The 11534-nt window shown below is 39.0% G+C and overlaps 1 protein-coding gene across 1 annotated transcript; it reads right to left on the minus strand.

The window, feature by feature from the left end:
* Positions 1-1262: 1262 nt before the first annotated feature.
* LOC147618267 (MADS-box transcription factor 23-like) lies at positions 1263-4302 on the minus strand. The gene is made up of 2 exons (XM_086775122.1): positions 3834-4302; positions 1263-1419 (listed from the first exon to the last, which is right to left on the minus strand). The coding sequence occupies exons 1-2, from the start codon at positions 4196-4198 to the stop codon at positions 1278-1280; spliced, it is 507 nt and encodes a 168-aa protein (XP_086631248.1). The 5' UTR covers positions 4199-4302; the 3' UTR covers positions 1263-1277.
* Between the last annotated feature and the right edge of the window lie 7232 nt (positions 4303-11534).

Raw genomic sequence — 11534 nt, forward strand, 5'->3', positions numbered from 1 at the left:
ATTCATTCACATACTTATCCTCATTAAGTTTTACTCTAAAGTGTTACTTCCATCTAGTCGATCCAGTCTCTCTCCATTAATGTTTCTTTTTGTTACACAAGATGGTTCATTCTCTAACTCGAGCTTAATTGCACATGCAAGGGCACAATAGTTATGATATAAAATAGGAAAGGCTCTCTCAAGCTCACTCTTTGTCTCACTTGCACACAAGCTAGCCAAAATAACTTATATTATACACAAGAACATGTGTATATAGAATGAAGAAAGCCAATTATATACATGGCCTTTGGATTTACACTTTGTTGGAAATCTAATAAAAACTTCAAAAGACTAAGAATTCATAACTTTAATCTTTTTACATGGTCTAAAAAGGACACACTTGGAATAACACACCAAAATGTATCATAAGGGGAATTACAATTTATTGGCTCAAAATGATATTACAATTCTTTTTGACTTAATGAAAGGGCTATGTGTCTTTTCAACAACCTCTCCTATTATAGGAGAGTATATTTTTCATCAGGTCCTCTCCGAAGATAATATCCCCAATGACTTAAAATTATAAGAGAACCTTTGATAGCATATGAAACATTTATTACTAGTAGGAGTTTGTATAAATATAATGTAGAAAAAAGGGCTAAAAAGGTTGTATAAAAGGCACTAAAATAAATTACCAAATTTTAAATGAAACTCTACATGTATATATAGACAAAATCTTGTTTTGTTTACTATGTTAAGCTTTTATATTAATATCTATTTTTTGTTAAGTCTTATAGGTGTTACTAATATGTTAATATCTCCCTGCGTTTATATTTATGCATGTGTCTATAACTCTATCTAGTGTACAAGTATCAAGTCACATCTTTGGATATAATTTAGTTTTACAGAATATAAATGGACAAGCAATATCATGGGTATTTGATTGAAACATTAGTACTACATAACTAGGATAAAATGCCAATGACAAAGAGATAAGAAAGCCTAGTGGTGTATGCAGTGCTAAGAAAGAATTTGAATAACCTGATGCAAAGGAGGAAGAATACATTAAAGAGACAACAAATAGAGAAAAATGTCATAATTTGTTTGAATACATAACATAATATAGATAAAAGTTGAAATTTGGACAAAACATTGTTAAAGAGGAGTGGCACGTTTAAACTTTGTAAATGTTTTCTAGAACCTTCAGCATTTCACATAAAACAATTCTTTCAATTGTTGGTTTTCTATAACAATGTGGCCATATTCTAGTTTAAAATATAGGTGTACTTTGAAAGAGATTAAATACCTTTATTAATTAAATGCATGATAGCTGTTATACAAGAAAAGCACAAGAAAAATACCTCTACATCTTGTGTTACATTTGGGCCTTTTTGTAATGAGCTTGACCATCTTTGATATCTCTCAAGAACTTTCATCATGCTGATAATCTCACATATTATTGTAACTTGAAGAACTCTCTCTCTCTCTCTCTCTCTCTCTCTCTCTTATGGAACATACATGGAGATGAGGAGAGATCCTTATATGTTTAACTATATAAATCCATTGAAATGATCAACTTGGAGCTAGTATTTACCAAAATTTTATAATATCAATAATCATAGAATATCAAACTCAATAAGATTGGGATTCCATTCAAAAAAATGAAAAGGTACAAAGGTGCATGCTTCAAGGAATACAACCTAATGTAAACCCTAATGAAAATGAAGAAAAAATAATTAAATTTAAAGAAACTTTAAATTTAATTATCAAACTCAATAAGATTGGGATTCCATTCAAATAAACGCAAAGGTACAAAGGTGCATGCTTCAAGGAATACAACCTAATGTAAACCCTAATGACAATGAAGAAAAAATAATTAAATTTAAAGATACTTTAAGAGAATGGAAGTGAAGAGGTTGTTGTGAGAGAAGATCTTTGATTAAAGATTTGCAAGTCCAAATCAAATCAAAGAAGACACTAATATTACACCCAATTGATTCCTATCCAACTTCACATTATGGACCTACCAATTAGTAGAACACGAATTATCTTAAGTATGACATGATCGTTAAGTTGTGTATTCTATCTCATATGTCATTTTTTCTTTCTTAAAATATCTCATAAGTCATTTTAGATTTCTTACAATCACCCATTTACAAGCCAACTTGGAACACCTAACACTATAAAATAAATCAAAGGCAAAAACTATCCCCTTCATGATACAACCTCCACCATTGTAATTTTATGAACTACACAAGAACTATACAAATACTTTTTATTTTATCATTTCCTATCTCATTGAATATTTTAAGTTTCTTGATATTAAGACTCTAGGGTATCTTGAAAATGGCTACGTATTATTACTTTGTGGATTTCTATAAGCTATTGACTTTTTATCCTTAGATCAAAATTTTTATGCCATCTATAAGAAATCAACTTTATATTGGTGTAACCTTGAGTGATTCCTTAGCTGTGGAGGTAGCCAAATCAGCTCACCTATCCACCATCTCATTCCATGAAGATTTTTTGACATTGAGTTAGGACTTGGATATACCTTCTTTTTGTGGGGCTAAAGGTTTGGTACCCTTCTAGGCATTGATTTTCAGATAGAGCAATGAAAATTGATGGTTTGGACACCCTCGATGATGAGACAAGTCTTCGTGAGAGTGGTTTTTGATGGTGATGTGGATTTACCTTTATCAGCTACTACAGTGATGACCTTAGGTGTTGTCGTCTATGATTTAGGCTTGTTTTCAGGAGGGGCTATGGATGGTAAGGTTTTTGTGATATAAGCCTTTGACTCCTTTGGTGAGATTGGTCAGAGAGGGGATCTTGAAGTAGAAGCTTCATCATCATGAGGGGCTATCAATGGTCAGGTTTTTATGATAGAAGCCTTTGACTCCTTTGGTGTGAGATTGGTCAAAGAGGGGCTCTCAAAGTAGAAGCTTCATCATCATGAGGTACTAGTAATGTAGAGGGTAGGTCTTTATTATGAATGGGAATCTAAAAAATGCTATTTACTTAGACAAAGGGTCTATAAGTATGTTGAGGGTAGGTTACAAAGGGCTATCCTCGCTATAATAAGATTCAATATCTATGTGATTGATGTCGAGAGGATATAAGAAAATAAATATTACACAATGGCTATCCACTCCAAGGTTATGAAATTGTAGGTAGAAACTTGTTCTTTTGATGGTGAGGTTGGAGTTGGAAAGGGCTTTTGATGGAGAGTTCAAGTTTTCAAATCGTAGTAGTCTATCTCTTTGGTAAATTTATATATTTGGCTTTTTCTTATCCTTGGGCTAAAACAACCCCTAATTTGGTCCTTGCTACCTGAGTAGTCTATCTCTTTGGTAAATTTACATATTTGGCTTTTTCTTATCCTTGGGCTAAAAACAACCCCTAATTTTCTCCTTGCTACTTGAGTAGTATATCTCTTTGGCAAATTTATATATTTGGCTTTTGCTTATCTGACATATATTATTGGAGTGCCTCATATAAACTACTAGATAAACATTGTGATTGGAGGAATAGAAAATGAGGCTGTGTGGATGTGCATGAAGACGGCCAAATGAGACAAGGGCACCCATCTTCATCTAGGGGGACAGCATGGTGGAGTGAAAGATTCCTAAATCCTGATGTGTAGTGTCCAAAATAAGGTCTTCCTAGGCATGACTTGTGTATGAATGACAAAATTTTGAAAAAAATAATGCCTTCCTAGGCATGACTTGTATATGAAAAAAATAAGGCCTTCCTAGGCATGACTTGTATATGAATGACAAGATTTTGAAAGATGTATAAACATTTTTTGATTTGAAAAAATAAAAAATAATAAAAGTGAGAAGAGTACGTACTGGGGGCTGGCGAACTCGAAGAGCTTGCCGGTGGCGGAGAAGATAATGAGGGCGACCTGGACGTCGCAGAGGACGGAGAGCTCAAAGGCCTTCTTGAGGAGGCCGCTCCGGCGCTTCGAGAAGGTAACCTGCCTGCTGGTTGTGTTCTCAATCCTGCGTATCGGAATCTTGCCGCGGGCGTTAATGTATTTGCCGGCCTTGTTCACACCACGGCAGTGCTGGACATCATCGTTACTAGTGGTCTGATCCGCTTGTTGAGGCGGCGCTTTTTGAGCGTGATCATTACCATGTTGTCGATTCTGGGAGCTCGACTGATGATGCGCAGTGAGTGCAGCGTGGGCTGTATATTCATTAGAGTTGGCCATTGTTGTGTACTAGTTATAGAATAACCGAGGGAGAGTCGAAAGCAAAGGTGCGCCTTGAAGTGAGATTACTCCGAGGCAAAGAAGGTAGAATTGATAGTAGACGGGTGAAGCCAGATCGTGAAGCTGCGTGACAATTAGCAAGAGCTGCAAATTAGGGATAAACGAGAGAGAGAGAGAGAGAGAGTGTGTGTGTGTGTGCGTGTGAGTGTACACTATATAGCCAATCGAGAGAGGGTAGTACCAGCTGCACCTTGCTGGTTAGGCTCACGCTCATACCGTTTTGTGCCAAGATCTGCCAGATCTCAAATGGGTCGTCAAGGACGCGGCTAAATATAGATCCAAGAAGAACGAGGTGTATTCAGACCAGAGTTGTCTTCACTTCAGCCCACGTGATAACCGAAAACCACCTCTTGCCAAACACGGACGGAGTCAGGTGCCCGTTCTGATTGGCGGTTTCTACAACAGTTTAATATACATGTACCTCTAGGTACCTTTGAATTGAGGTGAATTTTAAATCCCCCCCTAGCCGCTTCAGCATAGAACTTCTTACTAAGGATATCAAGGCGATCATCGAACCATGGTCGTCATTACCGTCTGCATTGAATATTAAGGAGAGAGATCGGTGAACCATGGCCACAACCTTCTACACGTTCTCAAGAAACTTAACTGCAAACTTGACCTCTAAAAGCGCCTCCAAATTGAAAGTGTGGGTTAATGGTTTTTCTTTTTGAGATAGATAGAGATTGAATTTAAATTGCTCTTAAGGCCAAATCAAGGTAAGGGTTTGAACTTGGACTGGTTCTCTCTTTGAGAACTCACAAGCTACACCAACTCGACCCAACAAACGCACTCGACCGCGGGTTGATTATTAATAAATGAACAATTATATATGCGCATTTTCACCGTTCATCGTGCCCATGCCATCATTGGGTTTTATTATCAGAGTAAAACAAGTGCAACAACAATATTTGTGCATGCACCACTTATAAGTATATTTACTACTTCTTAACCGCAATAGCATCCTCTATCTTGTATGCTATTTATAAGAGCATGGCCTTTAAAACCATTAACAACACTTGTTTCTTATCTACATTGATAGATTTATAATTTTTTTGACAAACATGTTGAGAATAGAGACCAACATGAATTCCTTATTTGTTATTGAGCCTCATTGCCCTAAATTTGTTTTGTATGGGCCATGTGTACTAAGTTATGTAAATGAAATATCTAACTCCTTCTATAATAACATCCATGATTTCCCAAAAAAAGAAAAATGCTTGAGTCCCTTGCCTAGCAATCAAAGAAAATACTCCTTGGTACAGTAACAAATGATGATAAGTTGATTTATCTAAGTTAAACAGATGCAAATTATTTATTTTTGTAATTCATATCTTAGTTATTAATGTAGGCTTCTATTATCATGACAAAAATATAACTGAATCCAATCAAATCATTTTACTCCTTTACACACAAGCCCTCCCATTAAAAGTTTAAGTGTGCACAATGTCTTTCTATAAACAAATTTAGTAGCCTTAAACCTTTTAAGCTCTTTTTTATATGGAGAAAATCTTTATATTCACCTTATCGTGTAAAAGTTTTTCTACTCGTTGACATTTTAAAGCCCCTAAAAGCATATCATTTCTTGCTCTTGCACATGCATAAGGACTCAAGTGCCGACATTATGATGGTTGTTTCTACATGTACCTTTGGCATAGGGTGGTTTAACATACCAGTACCTCTAGGTACCTTTGAATTGACTTGAATTTAGAATTTCCTACCAACTAGAGAACGGAACTGCTCACTAGAAATATCAAGGATCTCTATAACATTCAAGAGTTTCTCCACTCGATTGTGGGTTGATTAATAATAAATGAACAATTACACACGTGTATAATATATATGTGCATTTTCATCGTTCATTGTGCCCATGCCATCATTGGGTTTTAATATCAATAAAACAAGTGCAACAACAATACTTGTGCATGCACTACTCATGAATATATTTACTACTTCTCAACCGCAATAGCATCCTCTATCATGTACGCTATTTAAAAGAGCATGACCTTTAAAACCATTAACAACACTTCTTTTTAATTTACATTGATAGATTTATGATTTTTTTTATAGTAAAACACAGGAAAATATATTAAAAAGGAGTAAAATTACAGCGCCCCATGAGGAAGGTCCATGGGGGCACCTTGAAGACAGCTAAACCATTGCTTTAGCTACAAAAACCAAGAGACCTTTGTACTGAACCATAGAGAGAGATAGCCGAAAAAACAGTGCTGAACATAACTGAGAAGGTATAATGTATCCTTCCAGAAAATCCTGTATACAATGAACATGGCAAGGTGTTTCTCTCTAGAAGCCTCCATGGACTAAACACATTGAGCCGCATACTTTAGCCTTCTGTGGCATTCCATCTCCAAGCCTTGGCATATGTTTTCCCTGGTTTTTTTGGGAGAAAGAAGAACTCAGCACTTTCCTCCACTTCCTCCACAGAAGATCTTGCCAGCGGCCCGCTTCTAAATGCTCACCACTTGGTTGAATTTGCTTGACCAACCTGAGAATATTGTCAAGAAAGAGAAAGAAATTGTGGTTAGTTTTTATTTCATAGAGGGCTTTATTCCTTTGTTTCCAGACATGCCACAACAGGAGACATCTGACAAACTGCGAAGTTAAGGGGTCAAGTTGATGACATTCCCCTAACAACACCTCTTTCCAACTGAGCGGGAAGCTTCTAACATTTCCAAAGGCATCATTAAGCAATTTCAAGAACTGTTTCGTATCTGGGCAAGAGTAAAATAGATGAGGGACAGTCTCCAGATTTACTTTACACCGAGGGCATCTACTATTCCCGTGACCCAACTTCAGAGCCTTCTCTTGCGTCCAGCTTGCTTTGTGAATTACCAACCAAGCCAGAATTGCATGTTTCCTTTCTAGAGCAAAGGCCCAGATTAATTTGAAGCGAAATGACCATTGATGTTTATTCCAGTTCAGAGACCACCTTTTGTTGAGTTTGAGATCCAAGTTGCCTGCATTATATGGGTTAGGTAGCTTGACGAGGTTCATTGAAGAACCCCATCGAAGAGCTTTAGAAAATTCTTTGTAATCACATTCTCTCATGAGGAATGGCAACCTTCAATGCATTACATCTTTGCACAATAAGCTCAACACCACCCCGATGCAAGGTGAACTTATTACTAATTTGAACTCTGTTTAACATCCCAGATGAGTCACAAAGATTTGCCCATACCTTAACCCCTGCTTTGAAACAAGAGAGGCGATCGGCTGGACCAGATGCCCAAACCAAACTGAATTAGCTGCATATGCATACCGGACCCTCTTCGTATACATCTGGAAGGAAAAGAGCTTCTTAAAACCCATCCATGACTCCCACATACTACAACAGAACTTGCTACCGGTTGGAGAAAGGTGGGCCTTAGAGAAAAGAGCCTCATTGAGAGAGAACCCCTTCCAAGCCCTTTTGTCTTTTAGCCAAAATTTTTCCACATCCCTTTTGAGCAGGTCTGCCCATACATCATTGGATAAGATGGCCCTTTGAATCCATTTTGGTGCTAATTTTTCAGCCAGCATTCCGATGTTGATAATACCCAAACCCCCATGCTCTTTAGTCATACAGCATACATGAAAGGCCACCTTGCTTACTTTCTTTCTGTCTAAGGAACCTCCCCATAGGTAGTTTCCCATGATTGAATTCAGGGAGTGCAATTGGGTTTTGGAGGGACTCCAACAGGCAAGAAAATACACCACTGAGGGAATTATGAAGTGGTTAAGTACAAAAGCTCGAGAAGCAACACCCGTATTTATATGGCTCCATTTCATAACCTGGTTTTTGAGCTTCAGCACCACAAAATCCCATCTCTATTTGGCAGATGTGTTGAACCCCATGGGAATGCCCAGCAGCCTGAAGACAACCCCTTCTGGAATAGCTTTACAACCTGCAGCCAGAATTGCGGGAGGGGGCACCCCTTTAAAGACTCTGAAACTGGTCTTAGCATGATTTATTTGAGAGCCACTGGCTAAACAAAAAGTATTCAGGCAAGCCATGAAGTGGGCTGCCGTCTGAACTTCATTTTGAAGAAGTGCATTAGTGTCATCAGAAGAGTTGCAAACATAAGGGCTCAGCTTTGTTAGGAATAGAGATGCCCTTCATTTGTTGTTGGCTAATTCCTCATTCACCAACCACTCCAGGGCATCAATAACGATGGCAAAGAGCAAGGGGGATAAAGGGCACCCTTGTCTTATGGACTTCTTCAAAGGAAAGGAATCAGTGAGGGACCCGTTGGACGGCAACCCTTGAGGAAGCATTACCCAAGAGGGTTTGCACATATTTGATGAACTTCCTATTAAGACCAATGTCCTGCAGAGATTGGAAGAGGAAGGACCAATCAATATGCTTTATCGAAGTCAATTTTTAGAAAGATGTAGTTTTGCCCAAAGCTTTCAGTATGTTCCATACCCTCCCATAGACTAATGATAGCATCAAGGATATATCTTCCCTTAATAAATCCTTTTTGCTCCTTGAGAATCCACTCATCCATATAGGGGTTGATTCTCCTTGTCAAGATATGAGCAAAGACTTTGTAGAGAGAAGAGAGACATGTTATGGGCCTCCAGTTCCCCAAGTCATCCTTATCATCTTTTTTATGAATTAGCTTTAAAACCCCCGCATTTGACTTCTCAGCAAGTCCACCCTTCCTCATGGCTTCTTTCCAAATGTTTAAGATATGTGGGGTGAGATCTTCTTTGAAGGCTAGGAAGAATTCATTTGGGATCCCATCTTCCCCAGGAGACTTCCCCTTTTTGAGGTGAGTGATAGCATTTTTCACCTCCTTCTTAGAGAAGGGGGCATCAAGTTTCATAGCTAGACAGGCTGACCATTTTTTTCCTAGTGAGAGCGATCTTGTCTCTAGCTGCTGTAGTTTCCTGAGTGGGAGGGGGAACCATGGAGAACAAGTTAAGAAAATGATTCTTGATGACTTGGAGGTTTTCTTCTTCATTAGCAGCAGCCTGACCATTTGGTTTCTTGACCAAAGGAATAAGATCTCTAGCTTTTTTCCTTTTAAGAAGACAAAACATCTTAGGGTGAGGGGTGTCAATTTTTCCAGCCTACACCTCTCTGTACCACAACATAGTGGACTTGGCTGCCAGCAACTCCTCGAGTCTAAGTTGGTTCCTAAGGTCAATTAGGGAGTGATCATTTAACCCATTGTTAGAGTGAAAGATACCTTGAATCTGATTTCTAATCTGGACTTTGCAATTCACGCGGATAGCCGCTACTTTAAGCTTATATTCCCTGCAGATATAATGCACCTTATTGACCAGACAAGACCAACCCTTGGAGGGGGACGTAAAATGACTGAAGGCCTCTAAGATAAAACCTTTTATCTCCTGCTAAACACACGGAAGACAGAAAAGAGAAGGGTCCAGATGGGGCTAGCCAACCCTTCCTTTAGCCTGTCTAGACCCTTCTCTTTTTTACTAGCTTTGGAGGGCTTCCCCGAGGACATAGAGGTTCACAATGCCTCTTGAACTTTTTCCTCCTTCCTCTTCATTTTAGCACCCAAAGGATGTCCCTCCTCGGGATGTTTAGATTGGGAGAGGGACATTCTTTTCATCATTGCTACATCCTCAGCTTCCAACTCTCAAGACTTGAACACATCAACCGTGTGTTGACATTAGGAACTCAATGGAGTCTTCTTGGGCCCTTTTATTTGGCAGTTTAAGGGAGTCAAACCTTTTCTCTTAAGAAGAAACGTTTTCTAATTTGAAGCTTCAAAACGGTTACTTTATTCGAATTTGAATTTTGGGGGGAAAATGGAATTTAAAATCTAGCGGATAAAACCATATCATGTAACATATCTATGGAAAGCTCTTGATGCGTAGATCATGGATCTGTAATCTCCGCTCAAATCGGAGCTTGTATGTAGAAGTTATGGAGGTCCGAAAATTGTAAAATTGCCCCCTCCCCTTTTTGGGGGAAAAAGTGTACCCTTTGACCACTCTTACACCTCTCTTACAAACCATTGGTTTTTGCTTACATGGCGGGCTCCTATTTGTCAAAAAGTTAAACGTTTCCATAACCTCATGGCAAATTAAAGGGCCCAAAAAGACTCCATTGAGTTCCTAATGGTTTTATCTATGAAGTCCTCATCTGAATCCATAGGGGAGTCTAGTTCTTGGCTGAATAAGAGTCTATCCTTGTGAGGAACCCTTCTAGGAGAGAGTTGTTCTTCCCCGCGACCAGGGCTGCCTTTGGGGCCTCTGACTTGGAACTGATTGACTAGACCATCTTGGACATCTGCCAAGAGGGGGGCAAACCTATTGGCAGGAATATGCCAATTTGATTTGTTATTTTTGAACTTCGACATGTTTTTTCTGGGGAATCACAAAGGCCTCATCCTTGCCAGGAGCCTTATCAGAATCTGTTGGTTGGTCTAGGTCAGGGCAGTCCTTGATCATGTGGCCTTGTTTATTACAATTAAAACAGGCATTGGGCAGATTTTTATAGGTTAGCACTTGTTCATATATGATCTGCCCCTCCCTGTTTTTAAGAGGAACTTTATCCTTTAGAGGTTTAGCAGTGTCCACCTCTATGAGCATCTGCTGGGCGGCCCATTGAGGGTTAACCACCTGAAAGGGCTTTTGTCCTAACACTTTACTGAGCCACCAATCCTTTTGGCCCAGACAGAGTACTTAGCAGGCATATTTGTTACCTCAACCCATTCTGGGATTTTTGTAGGTTTTGGGCCCTTGGGGTCGAAGCTATCAAACCAACTGAAGAAGGACAGAGGAGTATTCCTAATTATCCATTGACCACTATTAATAACAGAGGTAGCACTTACCGGATCCTCGAAATGGAACATGTAGTATGCATTAAGTAAATGTTGGACTGAAGCCACTTTAATACCCTTTTGTTCCCAATTGATCTTAATCCAGTACTTCAGGGTGTCAAACGGGGGGTCTAGCCCCATGACAAAGGCCTATCAGCGAGTGTGTGGATAGGTGCTCCTGCCATGCAGCCAGTTCATCATCATCACAGATGACAGCTCCTTCATCATCAACATCACACTCCCCGACCCTTTCTTCAAAGGCCGGGTTCTGAGAGAGATTAACCATAGGGTTTACATCAAACCTGAGGGGTACAGAAGAATGAACATGACCTGAAATAGTGCGACCACCTTTCGGATGCTGAACAGCCTCTGTGAAGGAAATAGGTTGACCAAGGGGAACCGGACCGGGTTGAACCTGAGGAGAACTTTCTTGATGAACACCATATTAGTGAATTTGGGAATTTCCCAATTCCCATTTT

The sequence above is a fragment of the Cibotium barometz genome, chromosome 35, assembly GCF_041138505.1.
Source record: "Cibotium barometz isolate CiBa-2024 chromosome 35, ASM4113850v1, whole genome shotgun sequence".
Lineage (NCBI taxonomy): Eukaryota > Viridiplantae > Streptophyta > Polypodiopsida > Cyatheales > Cibotiaceae > Cibotium > Cibotium barometz.